Genomic DNA, 18669 nt, shown 5'->3' on the forward strand with positions numbered 1-18669 from the left:
AGAAAAGTGAAACGAGTTTTACCTACAGGTCCATGTTCATGCAAATCAGTATTGTCATATTATTAAAGATGAGGTGCCTGAAGGGGTAATATGAGAGCTGGGAATCACAACCAAATAATCAATAAATCTGGGACTGGGATTTGGAAAATCGGAAAAGTACTGGGCTGGGAAATGTGATTTGGGCAAAATTTGGCCTGGCAAATGGGGTTTATAACCTCCCTTTCAGGGCCCTCAGGGATAACTGCATAACCTATTTATACATCTGGGCAACTGCATGTGTGGAATAGGCGGTGTGATTCACTGATAGCTGATCAGCTCCTGTTGATTGTACATATTAATGGCTTCTTGCGTCCACAAGTTCTTATTGCAACGAGAAAAGGACAGAAAGTCAGGATTGTGCCACTTTTGCATTATTGCAAGTTTGGAAACATGGGCGGCGGAGCAAATTTCCCTTTCGTAAACGGTCGTTGCCATTTGAAACGGTCGATGCCATTTCTCAGAACGGTCGTTGCCATTTGAAACGGTCGATGCCATTTATACTTTGGACCAAATCGCATGAAAGGATCTTTCAAACTTCTTGAGAGTATCAGATGTTTGTTTAGAAATGTCAAGCGATTCCAAAAATTATTTTGGTTTTCTAGTTGACGAAATATCCGAGCTTCGGTATACCATAAGATCGCGATTTTCTGGACACATCGCTATGTTCTCGAAACAGAAAACTGCAGAAAACCTCACTCAAACGAATGAATGGATGAATATCTCCATTTACTTTAGTAACCTAATGAGAATATTCTATGCCTGTTTAGAAATGCCAAGCGATTCTTAAAATTATTTTGGTTTCGCTACGTTCTCGACATACGGCATGCCGGTATGAACAAGCTTGAAGAATTCGCCCTGAATTCGTCCACTTCGAAACCAAAATAATTTTAAGAATCGCTTGGCATTAGGCATAGAATATTCTCATTAGGTTACTAAAGTAAATGGAAATATTCATCCATTCATTCGTTTGCGTGAGGTTTTCTGCAGTTTTCTGTTTCAATATTTCTTACTTCCGGGTTGAGCCAAATTTTTTACAAGTGTCGAGAACATAGCGATCTTATGGTATACCGAAGCTCGGATATTTCGTCAACTAGAAAACCAAAATAAATTTTGGAATCGCTTGACATTTCTAAACAAACATCTGATACTCTTAAGAAGTTTGAAAGATCCTTTCATGCGATTTGGTCCAAAGTATAAATGGCATCGACCGTTTCAAATGGCAACGACCGTTTACGAAAGGAAAATTTGCGGCGGCGGAGCAGGGAAGGCAGAGACGACCCAAACGAACGTTTTTTGGGGGTTCAGCACCCCCCCCCCCCCTCCCCCAACCACCTCACACATTTCTTTGCCAAAAATATTATTAGCACAGCAAAACATTGCTTTGGCAAGAGACATATATTCAGTCTGGTGATCTCTTCACAAATCTTTTCACCAGGATCGCGTAGTAGGAATTTCAACAAAACTCCTCTTTCCAGCTGTTAAGTGACATTACCTGAGTCATCGGCGACTTCAGGGCGGGCATTTTCTGCCCTTTGACGACTAAAGAACAACCTAACAAGCACCATGAAGCAGGATCGTCCGAATGCCTACTTATGCATTGTCACAAATCGATCACGGACTTACTCGACACTGTTAAGATTGCAAAGACGATTTCTTTTGCCAACGAACAACGCTAACTAAAGCCATTTTGGGAAATTTGCTTGGGTTGGTGTACGATGAGACCCCCTCCACCCACGTCTCAAAATGCTCCGCAGCCTCTGGGAAAAGCAAATCATCGGCAATTATATTATTGCATTGACGAATTAAAAGAAAAGAGACCGGCAAGGGACAAAAGTGTTAAATATTTGGTGAAAGAGTGTCAGTGATGATGCAAGATGTTTACTGACGAAGTTGTTATCATGACAGCATCGACATTAATTAGCTTGGTATTTGCTCAATTCTTACCCATAATTTTCATAACAGTAGCATCTTTTACCAACTGGACATGAGCCAGGGCACGGCACACCCACGTACCCGCAACCCGGCAGCACACTGTACGAGACACACGACCCTGAGCAAAATCCTGTAAAGGAGAATAGATTTGTCACTTGTTATCCTGTTTTCATGGAGACAGGGTGCTCCGACTTATCGGGGTAGCCACCTAAGTGAGGTACCCTAAGCAAGCCAATTTTTCATACAATTCCATTCAAAACTCATTGAAGCGTTTACATGCTACATGGCAAGGTAGACCGCCTAACCAAGGCACCCTGTCTCCTTGAACATGGCACCCTTCTAGGCTGGCTACCTTTTTGCTTTGTAAATGGTTATGTCAGGGCTATCCCTGGGAGATGTCATTCCCGGGATGACACCCGGGATAAGACTAAACCTCTGTTCTGTATGTATAAATTTTAAGTCCAAACTGTGCCATTTAACCAAAATTAGTTTTTTTCTATCGACCGGAAATTATTTCTTTGAACAAAAGGTAATTAATTCGATGTTTTCGTAGGAAAAATTATGCTAATCCACCCAACAAAAAAAAAAAAATTTAGTTTGGCGGCTAAAGACTATTGAAACTTTTAGAAAAATACGCAGTAAATTTCTAAGAGCTTGGACATTAAAATATAACAGCTCCAGGAAGGCTGGACTGTAAACAGGCCCTTAACTATAGAAGAGTCACACTCAAACCTGTCAGTAATGTATGTGCATCATTTGGCGCGCTAGGTGGTGTGTGGGTTTAGAGAACCGACAATATGAAAGTTTTAGTTTGATTCTCTCGATGGAATTAAACTGGAGAGATACTTTACAAAACCCATTTATCTTTCATGTCTGCAAGTAAGTTAAAAGAATAAAATTTTAACAACGAAAGGTTGAAATAAAAAAGGACCACTCACGTTTGACATGAACATGAATGGGGTTGTCCTGTTGGTCTCCAAGGCTTGCACCATGCACGGTAATGGTCCCCAGAATGATCAGCAGCAGACAAAAATGAAACATTGTTTTTGCTGTAACAGAAAAACAATCGGTATGATTATAAAGTCACTAAATTATGTTATGGGAAAAAAAAAAGCAAAAACAGCAGCCGTGTGTTTTACACCCTAGACGGCGAACAAATGTCCTGCAATAAAATAAACATGGCCTCTTATACCTCTTTCTGATGATTGATTCAATCCTTACAGGAGCCCATGGGGTCCTGTTCTTATCCATCTTTGGTATGTTACCCAATAATTTTAAACTTTAATGGTCCGTATGGAATAAAATAATTATAACATATAGCCCCATTTTTTTTTCTGGCAGATCAAAATTTACTGAAAAGATGTGACATTTTTTCACGCCCGTTGCTCTATCCAGGGGAACGTCATTTGCACTTGATATTTTTTAAAATGGTGGCCATCACTTGTTTGGTTAGAGCACGCGATCGCCTTACTTGGGAGTAAGCATCAGTTTATTTGTTAAACTATGGTCTACCTACAAGAGTAACGCGTTCGGAATAAATAAATAAATAAGCATCATTTGCGGCTTTTGGAAAGAAGAAAAACATACAATGTTAACCGTCTATAAAGAATGTAAGAATTCTTGAACCGAACGAGAGTTTTTTTCCTATTGCAGTGTCGAAGTTTGGGCCGCTTTGAGCCTGAAGCAAGTCTTAGAGATTGAACAGCACTTTTCTCACTTAACGTTCTCAATTATTAGAAAATTTTGGGAAGTAATCCTGACAAGTGTTACGCAGGATAACAGACAATTTAACCACGGCACATCAAGCTAAATATATCTCGCAGAATTTACATGTTCTAACTGGGAAAGCAATCATATGTAATCAAAAATGATTTGAATGATTTTCAGCATTTTATATGTTTCAACGAAAAAAACTCTACCACCGCTTTTTATTTTGCGATGATTACGATTTCAGCTTTCAATTTCAGCATTGTCTCAGTTAAGTTTTGGGAAGGTTTTTATACATAACATATACAATACAACTGAAAGGAGTGACTGAAGTCTAGATCTTAACCTCACTCCCTTTTGTACTCGTTCCAAAGTATCACTGAATAGCTAAAAATGTCTTAAATATAAAGCGATCATTATTTTTGTTTTATATTATTTTACAGCCTAGCTCTTAACAGGGGGAGGAGAAAAATAGGACTTTTTCAAGCTACGAAAACAGGTCGATTGGCGTTTTAGCTTTACTATTGCGAAGCCGCATTTAACAAAACTTCCAAATAAACCGGCTCCATCGCTGCATTGACACATTTAAAATAAGACTATTGGTCTCTCTATCTCTGATCATTCCTACCGTTCTCTTGGAACTCGTAAAGAATCACAGCGGGATGGGAAAGTACTGACTAAGAATGGCCAGAGTTGCTCTTAGTTAAACCCATTAGACTTCGTATATAATTTATGCTTTTGTGTGAGCCAGCCCTCTGTTCTAAAAGCATTCCTACGCGTTAATAGCGTTACATTGACTACAAAAACATATCTGTCTGCTTTCCTTTCTTTATTTCTTATCCCCCAGCACGGGACTGAATGTTATTCCATTTTTAAGTCCCCATTTTAATTATTTTTCATATAATAGTGAGAGCTATTCTAAAATTAAGGCACGAAAACCTTGTATGAAACCAACCACATAATTCACGTTAAACTTAACTTTATGTTTTTGACTATCAAGCTTTGTTTAATACAAAGTTGTTTTAAATAATTGGAAGACACCTCTGCGTAGCAGGAGGGCATTTTGCGTGCGCATGCGTCGATATGGGCTAGTGCGCACGACAGAGAAGTTCTGCTATCGATTGTTTACATATTTTTCACAATTTATGGCCTAATTTTCAGCTCAAAATAAAAGGTGTTTTAAGTTTTATTTGCTGTATACGATACTAAGAGTCCTTGCTTTATCTTCTGACAACAACAAGCATACTTTGGTGTCGGCGTGCCGTTTATCTGATCGACTTTGGCTATGTGTATTAAACATTGCGCGTGGACAAAATGGCGACCGAATGTCGAGAACCTAAATACCTTGCCCATGTTTTTAATAGCTGGGAGATCTAAACGGACAAAGCGCTATGGCAACTTAGTACTAAAATATAAAACAGCAGTTTTAACTATACGATGTTATAATCAAGTATCCCGGGTTTGACCGAGTGGTCATGATTTTGTTCAGATTTTTCATAAAACTGCAATTTCATCGTTCTCACGATGCAAAAATCTCAAAATCTAACCTTGATCTCCAGCGTCTACCGATGATATATGGAGCCTGAAGTACTTGAACTATCGTCTAATGCTGCGAAGGTAGCGTTAAAAAATGGTCTATAGTGGTATTTTTTAGCTTTCTTTAACGTACGTTCTCGCTGGTTTATTCTAACAGAGAAACTATCGTTTGTGATTATTTCCTTAAACTTAAGCATTGGTCAAAATAACTTCACATTTCGATGTACCACAGTTATTCCGTTGAACAAGAAAAGAATTACTGAGATCGGTCTTAATTTTAAAGTGTTATGGTAATTCTTTGCTGGTAGACTATTTGTTTACATTTTACTATGTTAATTAGTACATTTTTGGCTCCTTTATCAAAATCTAGCCTTGATCACCAGTCAAAAAATAGCATGAAACGAACAAGCGATATATATATTTTTCAGAAACGTTCTAATAACTGCTGCATAAAATGTCTTAAGAAATAGTTTTTAACTATAAACAATGTTATTTTCAAATTTTCATTCAACGTATATTTCTTTAAGATTGATGTTCATTTTGTTATAACGACTGCTCTACTTCTGTGTCGCCTAAATGTGTTTTAAAGAACTGCAGTTCTTGTTCCAGGAAACTCTGTTTGCCAGTCGAGGGCAAGTTGGCTTTGCTTTAGAGTCATCAGTGAGCTGCATTATCATGTGCAGAACACCCAAACATGTCTTTCCCCTCAGGGAAAACCCTTTTCTTTGGTGGCCGTCCCTTTAGGCAAAAAATCTCCCGACAAGCTATAATATTGCTCGCACTCTACCTGTATTACAGCAATTGATTTGATGTGAAGTTTTGATCCTAATATATCACACTCCAGCACATGCATAAATGTTTTCCTCTTTTTACGACCTGTTTGATTTTTGTCGGTGAAGGCTTTCCTATCTGTCCCACATATTTTCCCATTATTTGCAACAACGATCCCGAAGCAGGCCAGAAAATCTACTTTATAAGAGCCTTGCCACACACAAAACACTTTTTCTTAGCGAAATTGTTGTCTATATTAAATTATGTGACGATAAACAGTACAAAAAACAAAGTTTGAATCTTCCGCGCCATTTTTATTCCCAAGATCACGCGGTCTTTGTACAGCGGTTGCACGCATGCGCCTGCAAAATGCCCTCCTGCTCCTCTGCGTTGTTTTTAAAAGGTTTTCTACATTTACATATAATTTATTTTAACGTGGAAACTATTTTTATATTTACGGACGTGTTCTTGTTTTAATCAAAATTAAAAAGTAGCCTTTGCAATAATGTTTTGGAACTTGATGAACATAAAAACGACGCTTGAACGCTTTCCCTTTTATGTTTATTGTCATGGTGTAAATTCAGCAATTACTCATATCCACTGAAACAAACTTCATATCCACGGAGAGAGACTCCAGTATGCTAAACTTTTTATTGATACTTGTGAGGACCCTTAAGACTTCCGAACCCATGCTTTGAACACGAAACTTTGCTCTACTTTTTTATTGATACTTGTGAAGACCCAAACCAACGCTTTGAACACGAAATTTTAACTTTTTATTGATACTTGTAAAGACGCGAACCAACGCTTTGAACATGAAACCTCGCTTAACTTTTTATTGATTCTAGTGAAGACGGGTACCAACGCTTTGAACACGAAACTATGGCTTTGTTTCACATTTTATTGACACTTTATTGACACTTGCGAAGACGCGAACCAACAGCGCATGCTTAGTTGCATTCACTTTCCTAAGGCTTTTTTTAATATTTAATAAATATAGAATTTTCGCCGAGTTCAAAAAGCTGCAAATTCTCACTTATCATATAATCTTCAACAAGAGTAAAAGCAGCCATGGAGAGTGTGAATACATTGCAGTTATTCTTGTATTTTGAAACTCAAATTTAAGGCTAAAACAAGGCGAAAATAACGCTGAAAAATTTCATTTACAAAAAATTGACAAGCACTACGAAGTAATGATGACGAAGCAAGAAAATCATTAGTTAAGTTCAGAAAGCTTTTGTCGACATCTTAACTTCAAGCATTCATAGCGTGATTGTTTAAAAGCACTTTGTAAATTAAAAGGACAGTTAATGCCAACTTAACTAACTTTTGAGGAAAATACTTTCTCTAAAGCAGACGAAACGTTTATCTGAATTGTCTCACATGACATGGCGCTAATTGTTTACCATTACAGATCACGAAACGAGAGACGATCATGCAATGTTGTTTTTCTAACAAAACCGTGTTTAGCGAGTAATAAAGGTCTGTAACTGATCCAGTGCTTTGTTTGCTTTTAGGTTCCAAGTAGGGATGACGAAGGAGGTTTGTTTATTTTTACGTTTAAAGATAATTGGTTACATTCAGGGAAAGCTTTTGTTGACATTTGAGTTTCAAGGAAACGTAACGTGACTGTTTAAAAGCACATAGTAAATGAGAAGGACAGTTATTGACAACTAAAATGACTTTTGAAGAAAATGCTTTCTCACAAACAGACGAAACGTGCCTTCATATGGCGCCAATTGTTTTCCTATTACCAGGCACGAAATTAAAGGCGATCATGCAATGTTGTTTTTCTAACGAAATCGGGTTAAACGAGCAATAATTTGTTTGTTTGAAATGAAAACTACTATTGGAAAAGTGGGAATAATTTCTAATAAGGTGATTTATATCACATGGCAACATATTACACGTAAAGTAAATTGTAATATTTCCATTAGAGTAAAAGGCTTCAAATTGATCCAGTGCTTTGTTTTCTTTTGGGTTCCAAGTAGGGATGGCGAAGGACGTTTGTTTATGGTTACATTTAAAGATATTTGGTTGAGTTCAGAAAAGCTAATGTTGACTTTTGAGTTTCAAGGAAAAAGCACTTAGTAAATGAGAAGGACAGTTTATGACAACTAAAGCGACTTTCCAAGAAAATAATTTCTCTGAGTTGTCATGGCGCTAATTGTTTACCATTACAGGTCACGAAACAAAAGGCGATCAAAGTTGTTTTTCTAACGAAACCGGGTTTAGCGAGAAATAAATTATTTGAAAAGAAACCTACTATTTGGAAACTGGAAAACTGTTTCAAGATTGCATATCACAATTTTTAAGGTTGGCGATATTGGTTTTGAGTCGAATAATCATTTTGGTAAATTTCTGAAAGGTGATTTATATCACATAGCAACATATTACCCGTCAAGAAAATTGTAATATTTCCATTTAGAAGAGTAAAAAGACCTTTTGTGATCAAGTGCTTTGTTTACTTTTGAGCTCTTTTGGGTTCCAAGTAGAGATGACTGAAGCAGGTATGTTTATGGCTGCCTTAAAATATAATTTAATACATAGATTTAGGCAAGCCTAGAAGCGGAGCTCCCCGGTTATCTATCCTTTAAACTCTTTTAGACTGATTTTTTTACTCCTGTTATTTTCCTTATAGCGGAGCTCCAGTGCGCGAAGCACGTAGCACCATGGGTAAGATTAGAAATACAAAACTTTCACAAAACGTTTTCACTCATAACATTCATATGATAATTAATTAAAATAAGAAAAACTAAGCAAAGTTCTCAGTGAAAAATAGCAGAGGTCATGCAGAAATATATATTTCTCTGAGGCTCTCAGCTAGAAATGTCCCCTATTGTGTCTGACTCGACCACATTCTTTCAAATTTGCAAATGCACATGCAAATTTTGATCTTGTAGTGTAACTGGAAATTTGCTTTTTCCAACGTTTTAAAGTGCTGTGTTCTTCCTCCTTCGGTGATTTAACTACAGGATAAACAACTTTACCGCGGATAAGAAATATCAGTAATAAGGAATTCTCAGAAGATGCTATCTGCTTTGAATGCAAGTTTTGTTTAAGACAAAACCGCCTCCTCCAAAAGAATAATTGTCCGTCCAAGTTCAGCGCTATAATTCGTCAGGATCTTTCTTTACTTGATGCTCTTTGACAAACAGAGTGCTAAGCCCATTGCCGTTCGTGCAAACAGTGCAAACCTTTTAAGAAATCTTGCTAGTTTTGTTAACATTAAATATGGCTTGAAAACCTGCTCCTATCTACCACGAAAAAAATTAAAGAGCAGTTCTGTATCAAACTTCTTCAACATAAAGGAAAGGCACGACAATCTTTTTTTTTTTGCATTGATTATTGCTGTTCTCCAGTGCATTGAATTGCTGGGATTATATAAACTGAGGCGAACCTAGCTAACGCAGATCAGTTATGAAAACGGAAGAAGCACGTTTCGCAGTTACTCTGAAAATTCGAACCTTTGTAATGGAGGAGTGGGGTGAGGATCAGGGAAGATGTACACTCCAGTAGAGTTTTCCATGGGGTGCCATGTTATTTAATGTCAGGATACCCCTGGGGTGTTCGACCCGCAAGTATCCTATTTCTTCGTTTTCAGCTTTTCATTAATTTTGGCTGTGTTTCCTGGTTTATTAAGTTTTTCAACTGACTAGTTACCACTGGTACGAGGCGCTGCTGCAATCACGTTTGTACGTTTTCTGTGGAAATCAATGACCTTTATCCCAATATTCCCAACGTGTCCCTTTGATTTTCTTTTTTTTTTTTGACATTCTTGATTTAATTTCCAGTATTAATCACAAACAATTGGAAGCAAAAGTAACATGCTTGAATGATTCAGCCTTTATTTATTCCGTTCTGATATTATTTTTTGTTTCGGTAAGAGTACAATTAAGTCTTGCCTTATGGATACTCGCGATTTACTCCATTAATTAAGCGTTTATTTTATCAATGAATGAATGAATCATTTGAATTATTTTATTACTAAGTTAAGGCCGTCATTTCATTTGTGGAGACAGACATCATCGCCACCATCAGCGCCTGGGAAAACAGAAAGAGAATGAAATAACCATGAAGCATACCACTCAGATGCAACCTATGTTTCTAAGGAGAAAAGATGAAAACGATTTAAGTATTGTTAGAAACGGTTTAATTGTGCAATCATCCATGAAATTTCATAGCCTTGTTTGCAAAACGTGTTTTCCACAACAAATATTTCTGTGCGATAACATAAACACGAGGCTATTAAAAACAGGATTCAGTTCGAATATCTGGCAGCACAAAAGAATTTAATTTTAAACCTCCCCACCCCTGTATGTGTAAGGTGATCGAAACACATTGCAAAACCGATATGATCAGCTAGTCTCATTGCCCCCGTAGGGTTTTGGCCCAGAGGCCAAAACGCGAGGAGGCATCATTGTAATCCGCGCGAATATAGAGTATATATATATAGTATATACTGGGAAAAATCTCGATTTGATCAATTTTTGCCCGCAAATAGTCTCGGGAGTTGTAAAATGCCGACAATCTGGGCTCGAGATTGGCTGAAAGCCCGCAAGTAGATATCGGGAGTTGTAAAATGCCGACATACGGTGATTGGTCAATGATGACGCAAGTAAACGATGATTGGGTAATGATGACAGCCCAAGCATGAGCACGTGCACGGATGACAACAAGCAAACGAACGACGCTTGTAAACGTTGATTGCAGTTGGGCAGAATTTTGAAAAAGATAATTTGAGGTTTTATTCGAGGCCTATTCATTTCACAATGTCTAAAAGCCGAAAGCAATGCAATTGTTGAAAAGACTTCGCGATAATTAACTAAGTAACTCGCAGAGAAGTAAGAAAATCCACATTTTTTACATCTGAGTGGCCGAAGAAAAAATATGTCTAGGAACACGTACGAACATATCAAGCCATATCTTCAAATTTGTCTGCGATTTACGATAAGCAAGCCTTAGTCCAAAACCGCGATTTACCAAGCGCAAACTACTTGAACGGAGAAAAGCCTTGATCAGTCTATCTCCGGACGAGATTTACAAGAAACTTAAAAAAAAGATCTCGAGATAATTGTTTAAGACTCGCGGCAGGCGAAACCGGAAACCAGAAGCGAGCGACTTTAAGAAAGTCAAGCGTTTTCATTGTCAAAGGTGAGAAATTCTTTCGGTATCCTTTCCTTTTAAAAAGTTGATCGTTGTCATGAAGCGTAATTTACGATAAGAAAGACTTTGTCCGACTTACCGTGATTTGCCAGGCACAAACTACTTGAATGGAGGAAACTTATGCGGCATCAAGAAAAGAAATTCAAAAGAGATCTCGAGATGCATTGTGATTATTTAAAACTCGCGGCAGGAGTGTTAGATTCGAGCCCGCAAAGCGGCCCATTCAAAGCGACGAAGTCGCGAAAACGAGCCACGCAAGTCGCGATAGGTCGACCGTGTTAAATTAATAAAGACGACGGACTTTTTCTAAAGTCTAGCTTGAGTCTAGCTGAGATCCCCCACCACAGCAAAACATGACAAAATGATGTCAAGATGCTGTTGCGTTCTTGTAATTAAATGATTTACCGTATCATAATTAATAATCATCCAAAATAGAAAATTAATTTCTAATAAAATGTCTGAATTGTAAAAAAGGATGAACAGCAGAGAAAACCCGATAAACATCGTCGAAACTTCGGGGGCAACCTAGTGTCAGCTATTTCTAGTATTATCAAAGATGCATATGAGGGGCCTGAAGTGGTAATATGATAACTGGGAATCACAACCAAATATACAATAGAACGGACTAGAATTTGGAAAATCGGAAAAGTACCAGGTTGGGAAATGTAATTTGGGCCAAATTTGGGCTGGCAAATGGGATTTATAACCTGACCCTTTCAGGGCCCTCAGGGATGGCTGCATAACCTATTTATGCATCTGTTTAATTGCATGTGTGGGAACAGGCGTTACGAATCACTGATCAGCTCCTGTTGGTTGTAAATACAATAGAACCCTGGTAACTCGACCTCTGAAGGGAAACGAAAACCGTTCGAGTTAGCGGGGTTTCGAGTTATCAAGGTCGATTGAATATTAAATTGGTCATGTTAATAATTTTAAAATAGTTTACTAATTTTCTTAGCACTTCAGTATACAGTACAGTCCAGTCCAAATTAAACATATCTCGTCAGAAACTCCAACACGATCATAAATTCTTATGATAAGAGTGCTCTAATCAATGGGCATCCGTGGCGAGTTGCAGGAACCTGAATTCCAGTAATCGGGGTAAATTTGACCCAAATTTTGATCAGGGGGAACAAAATTTAGTTCGAGTTAGCGGGGTTTTCAGTTGGAGTTGGCGGGGGTGTTGGAGTTATTTGAGTTCGAGTTACTGGGCTAATGTATTAATGGTTTTTGCGTCCAATTAATTCTTACTGTAGCGAGAAAATGGAAGAAAAAGTCGCGGTTCTCAAGATTGTGCCACTTTTGCATTATTGCAACTATGGAAACATAGGCGGCGGAGCAGGGAAGGCAGAGACGACTCAAACCATTTCACACACGCACACATTTCTGTGCCAAAAATATCGATAGCACAGCAAAACATTGCTTTGGCAAGATACATATTCAGTCTCGTGATCTCTTCACAAATTTTTTCATCAGGATCGCGTAGTAAAACTTTCAACAAAACTCCTCTTTCCAAAACGCTTCTAGGAGAAGTCCAAACGCTGTTAAGATTGTATTTGACATTACCTATGGCATCGACGACTTCAGAGCGTGCATTTTCTGCCCTTCGACGACGAAAAAAACTAAGAGACACCATGAGGTAGGATCGTCCGAATGCCTACAGTTATGCATTGTCACAAATCGATCACAGACACACTTGACACCGTTAAGATTGCAAAGAGGATTGTTTTTGCCAACGAACTACGCTAACAAAGTACATTTTGGGAAATTCGCCTAGCTTGGTGTACGATGAGGGCCCCCCCGGTACCGAAGAGTGTCAGTGATGATGCAAGTGTTTACTGACGAAGTTGTTATCATGACAGCATCAGCATTAATTAGCTTGGTATTTGCTCAATTCTTACCCATAACTATAACAGCAGCATCTTTTACCCATTGGACATGAGCCAGCACACGGAGAACCAGTGAACCCGCAACCTACCACATCGCGTGAGACACAAAAATCACAAGTCCCTGTAAAGGAGAAGAGATTTTTATCTTGTTTTCATAGAGACTGAGTGTGCTCCGGCTAACCGAGTTACCCACCTAAGCGAGCTGTCGTGAGCAAGCCAATTTTTCATACAATTTCTTTCAAAACTCATCTGAGCGTTTGACAAGGTAACCCGCCTAACCGAGGCGCCCTGTCTCCTTGCTCGAGGCACCCTTCTAGGCAAGCTATTTAACAATAAGACGTCGAGCTCGATGTTTCTATTTTAACAATAGAGTGTTTCTGTCGAGGAACTGTCGGCTGATAGTTGCCCCGCGGAAATTTGATGTTCTTAAAACAAATATTAGCCCGAGAAGCGAAGCTTCGAGGGCAAATATGCTAGTTTTAAGAACATCAAATTTCCAAGGGGCAACTATCAGACCGATAGTTCCGAGACAGAAACACTCTATTGTTTTTATTGTTCACCACTAAATTTTCTTCCGCGCGCACATACAAAAACGAGCATCGTGAATTATTTTTACTTTTTAGGATAAAAAACTCAATTGAAAGCCGAAATTTAACAAACGAAACAAAACCAGACAAGGAACCCACTAAATGCAGTGAATTTGGTTGGGTTTTTTTGTCTGCAGGCAGCTTGTTTACAAAAAACAGTCACAGGCGGGCACTATCGATCCGGGCATTTTTCACGGGAGGGCACTATGGGCTGATAGTGCCCTCCGGCGGACGGGCACTATCGCGTCACGTGTTCAATTTAAACCAATCGGAATCGGAGAAAATTTAGTGGTGAACTATAATGGCTGATAGTGTGCAATAGCTCAGCCAATCAGATTTTACAGCATTTGCATTAGTACCATATTTATTCGATTAAGCGCCCAACCTCGAAAAAGCGCCCATCTCGAACAAGCGCCCATCCTGAAGGTAGGAAAAGTTAATAAGCGCCCAGCCTCGAAAAAGCGCCTCCCCCCTCCCCCCCACCCAACAAAAATACCCCAGAGAGTTCCCTGATTGACCTTAGTAACAGAGAGATTGAAAAGTGACTAAAAACTACTGAGAGACTTTCCCGAAGACCGAGTTTTCTTAGTATTTTACAGAAACTTTCAATGAACAGTTAAAATTCTGCTTTGGTACATCTTCACGTTTTGTTATTATCAATTGTTTTGTTGCAAAATAAACTTACTGCTTGCTGAAAATGATGAAAATTTAATAAGCGGTCAGCCTCGAATAAGCGCCCACCCTCAAGGTCCAAAAATTTAATAAGCGCCTAGGGCGCTTAATCGAATAAATACGGTATACTAGAAAAATGTTACTGAAAACGGTTATGCCAGGGCTATTTCGGCTACCATCAAATATGAAGAAAATGGTACAAAATATATAAATTCTAAGTCCAAACTGTGCCATTTAACCAAAGAGGTTAAGATTTTAAAATTTAGATTTGAAATTATTTTAATTAGCTATAGTCAGAGGACCTAAATAAGGCTAACCTCATGGTCCTCCTTTTCAAATACTAATTTTTTATTAATATTCTATTCTATTTTCTCAATCGAATTAAACTGAAGAGATACTTCAGGTCCGCAAGTAAGTTAAAAGAATAAAATTTTAACAACAAAAGATTAACATTAAAAAGTACCACTCACGTTTGGCATGAACGTGCAGGGGGTTCTCCTGTTGGTTTCCTAGACTTGCACCTTGTACGGTAATGTTCCCCAGAATGATCATCAGCAGGTACAAATGAAACATTGTTTGCTTATAAAATCAGCAAAAGTCATTGTATTATGTTTGAAAAAATAAAATAAAAAGGAACTGAATTGTTATCTTGTTATCAGTATCCTGCAAAATAGAGAACATGGCTTTTTATACCTTTCCTGATAAATGATTCAATTCTTATAGGAGCCCATTGGATCCTGATTCTTATTCTTCTTTGGTATGTAATCTAATAATAGGCTCATAATTGTTTACTTGAATAGTTCGCATAGAGCGTTTAAACATGACGTCACGGCAGCCATACTGGTGTTTCAAAACAATGAAACGGCGGCAATGTTGGTGTACCAAGCCAATCCTGTGGGATTTGAAGTCTTTGCTTATGTAAACGCTTCCTTTTGTTCCAATAAATGTGCATAGATGCTAGCCACGGGAGTAAACGCTCTATAGTATAAGAGAATTATAACATACAGTCTTTTTTTCTGGCAGATGAAAATTTCTTAAAAAGATGTGAAAGTTTTTCACGTTTGTTGCTCTATCGAGCCGAACGTCGTGTTTACTGGATATTGTCTAAAAATTTGTCATTCAAGTTTAATTTTGCCTTTTGGTTAGAGCACGTGATCGCCTTATGTGACGATAGGTTTTTCGCTGTCGGGACGGGAAGTGGAAACAGGACTTTTACGGTGGGCTATAACACAACTTGGGGAAATTAACTCTTGAGCAACTTGCTTGCTGCGGGGATGGAAACTCGTCACGATTTCCTGGTACACGGAAATCTGCGGCAACTGGAATTCGGACAAACACAGAAGGCAGACACAGAACTGATCTTCAACGCTGTTTAATCTTCTTCTTGTATTACTAAGTTAATGTACGATACAGATCAAAATGTAAATCGAGAATGGCAATGATTAAGGTGCGATATGTAAATCGCAATACAGTAACAATGGCTGTTTTTATGCTAGAGACGATAATGTCGTCTAGACGTCTTTAACGTCTAAGACGTTAAAGATGTCTGGTATAAAAACGGGACGCATTTAGTAGACAGCTTTTCAGAAAAAAAAAATAAAAAAAGACTGGGTTCGACACTCGGAGGACACTGGACACGAAGACGTAAAGCCATCACACGTTAAAGGCGTCTGTCTTATTTACTGTTTTTATACTAGTCAACGACGTCCCGTTTTTATACTAGACGGCTTTAACGTCTGAGACGTTAAAGCTGTCCGATAAGAGCGTCGTTCAGACGCTCTTACGAGAAGACGTTAAAGCCATCAGACGTTAAAGGTGTCTGTCTTATTTACCGTTTTTATACTAGACGTTAATGTCGTCTCAAGACAGCTTTAACGTCTAAGACGGCTTTAACGTCTCTAGCATAAAAACGGCCAATGTCGCAAATTTGTACTAACGGCTCTCTGACTATAGACTTGCCTACAAGCCGAGCTCACACAACGCGAAGCGCGAGAGCTCAACGCTCGCACCGGGGTCTACTTCTACCAAACCGGAAACGAGAAGCGAACGACTTTGAGAAAGTCTACTCTGATTATTGCATCAGCTAAGTGAACGTTAAACACGAGTTCGAGTAACGAAAATTATAACATGTACATTTCACGTGTCTTAAGGTGGCCCGCGGGTATTTATGAGGCTGACAGTTCCCATTCAGTTAAGCGGTTTGAAGAATTTCGGTCGCAAAGTCAGGTACATTTGCTTTCCAAGTTCTAGTCGCTTTGTAAACCCCGCATTTCGAATGAAATTAAACTGTTGTTTTCGAAGAGAGGTGTTACTTTCAAATTCCGCATGATCTTCTGCCACTAGAAATAACACAGCCTGAAATCGTTACTACTAAAATGACAATTACCGTTCCTGTACATGTATTCCCTGACGGCAGAAGATCGTGCGGTATTTCGAAGTAACACCTCTCTTCAAACAACAACAGAATAATTTCAGTCGAAATGCGAGGTTTACAAAGCGATTAGAACTTGGAAAGCAAATGTACCTGACTTTGCGACCGAAATTCTCCAAACCGTATGAATTAAATACACTGAAACTCGGCACAAACCTTTGCAATATCCTGTTCTAGCTGCAGCTCTAAAGAAATGCAAAACAAATCGACAAATTTTTCGCAATTTGAATTAACGTCATTTGTTTGATATTTTCAAAAATTCGACTGAAAACCATCCATCTTTATTGACTGCTAACATTTGATGTATATACACGATTTTTATAACTTTTATACACAAGATTAAGGTGACATCAGACTCAAAACTGGCTGGTACTGGGTTATTATAAGTATCACATTTATGCGACGGTCAAGTCAGACGCATAACACAACACTTTTTAAAGGCAAAATAAAGATGTCGCTCGTTCAAAAAATATACGGTGTGGATTTTCCTGTAAGTTGTTGTGAGTAGACTTCAACTGTTTGGCAGCGTTTTGTGGTAATTACAAAAAAATTCACCGTGGCATTTTAAAAATAATCGCATTTTATTAATAACGAATGCTTCCGAAAATCGCTCATAACTTAAACAAATCGCGTTTGATCGATATAAAACTTATCATTTTATATAATTTAAGGATTTTTCTTTCAGATTCTCAAAAATCTAAGCAATCGCTTCACGTTTTCCCGTTTTAAAACGCGCTTAAAAAAGGGAACTGTCAGCCTCATAAATAATCGCGGGCCACCTTAATTGTCTCAACGAAGGTTCTAGAAAGTTCGTTAAAGAAATGTGAATTAGATTTCTTGCCACGTTTGCAATATGTGCTAAATTTAGAAAATACTCGTTGTCAGTAGTTTTACTAAAGATAATACAACTACGGCTAGTACTTTGACTGGATGATTGCATTATAGTAAAATCACGAGTAGTTTTACTGCGTTACTGCAATTCAAAACGAGGTATTTTTCCTAACATTATACGGTTCAACAACCGAATGACTGAAAAACGGTAAATCCTCTCCTGAAACTTACTTAGGAGCAAGTGTCAGTTTATTTGTTGAACTATGCTCGGTCTACAATTAAGAATAATGCGTTCGGAGAAACAAACATTATTTGCGGCCTTTGCATCCGTCCAAGATATGACAAAACAAATCAAAACCAAAAATCAGTTTACTTTATCTCAGAACACGCCTTTAGTCACATAGCAAAGAAGATTTTGTTCTAAAAGCGGGATCGGGAATCATACGAATCCTGCGATATTGTATTATATCAATGTTTGTGCTGAGAAGTTCAATAATTTCTAGCTAAACTTACGCATTTAGATGACATAAAGGACTTGAACTTACCTCGCTTGTGACTCGTTCAGTCTTAGGTGAAGAATTAGCCCTGTTAAGGTTAGTGTACTTGCTGCGGCGGTACTCCGATAATAAAACATAATCAGTTTACACGACATTTATGTTGGGTTATGTCCCAGGATCATCAAGTGAAGTTGCCAATCAAACCATTCATAAGCTTACTGTGTGAGAGCATAGTTTCCAATAGTTTCATTCTTATCTTCTCTCACTCCGTCACAAATCGTCAATCAAATGCCTGGATGTCGACGTTATTTTGTGAGAGCATAGTTTCCAATAGTTTTATCCACATCTTTACTCACTCTGCCACAAATCCTCAACTTAATTCCCGGACGTTGTTATTTTGTGAGAGCATAGTTTCCAAAAGTTTCATCCACATCTTCACTCACTCTGCCACAAAACCTCAATCAAATGCCCGGACGTCGTTATTTTGTGAGAACATAGTTTCCAATAGTTTCTTCCACATCTTCACTCACTCTGTCAAAAATCCTCATCAAATGCCCGGACGTCGTTTTTGTGTAAGAGAATAGTTTCCAATAGTTTTTCCCACATCTTCA

General features: G+C 38.2%; 1 protein-coding gene and 1 long non-coding RNA gene across 3 annotated transcripts in view; both read right to left on the reverse strand.

Moving 5' to 3' along the window:
• LOC144637313 (uncharacterized) overlaps window positions 1-18669 on the reverse strand; it is a 180900-nt gene that overhangs the window by 92080 nt on the left and 70151 nt on the right. The window contains exons 1-2 of one of the 2 annotated variants that reach the window (XR_013567696.1): window positions 2910-3018; window positions 1984-2101 (exon numbers count right to left, since the gene is read on the reverse strand). This is a non-coding gene — a long non-coding RNA (uncharacterized LOC144637313). Of the gene's footprint in view, window positions 1-1983; window positions 2102-2909; window positions 3019-18669 lie in introns of those variants that run through there. The other variant, XR_013567697.1, reaches the window with a different exon arrangement.
• On the reverse strand, window positions 9792-18655 carry LOC144637312 (small cysteine-rich protein 1-like). The gene is made up of 4 exons (XM_078496447.1): window positions 18107-18655; window positions 14770-14878; window positions 13053-13161; window positions 9792-10029 (listed from the first exon to the last, which is right to left on the reverse strand). The coding sequence occupies exons 2-4, from the start codon at window positions 14870-14872 to the stop codon at window positions 10023-10025; spliced, it is 219 nt and encodes a 72-aa protein (XP_078352573.1). The 5' UTR covers window positions 14873-14878; window positions 18107-18655; the 3' UTR covers window positions 9792-10022.

The sequence above is a fragment of the Oculina patagonica genome, chromosome 13 (genome assembly GCF_052425735.1).
Source record: "Oculina patagonica isolate OP01 chromosome 13, crgOcupat, whole genome shotgun sequence".
Lineage (NCBI taxonomy): Eukaryota > Metazoa > Cnidaria > Anthozoa > Scleractinia > Oculinidae > Oculina > Oculina patagonica.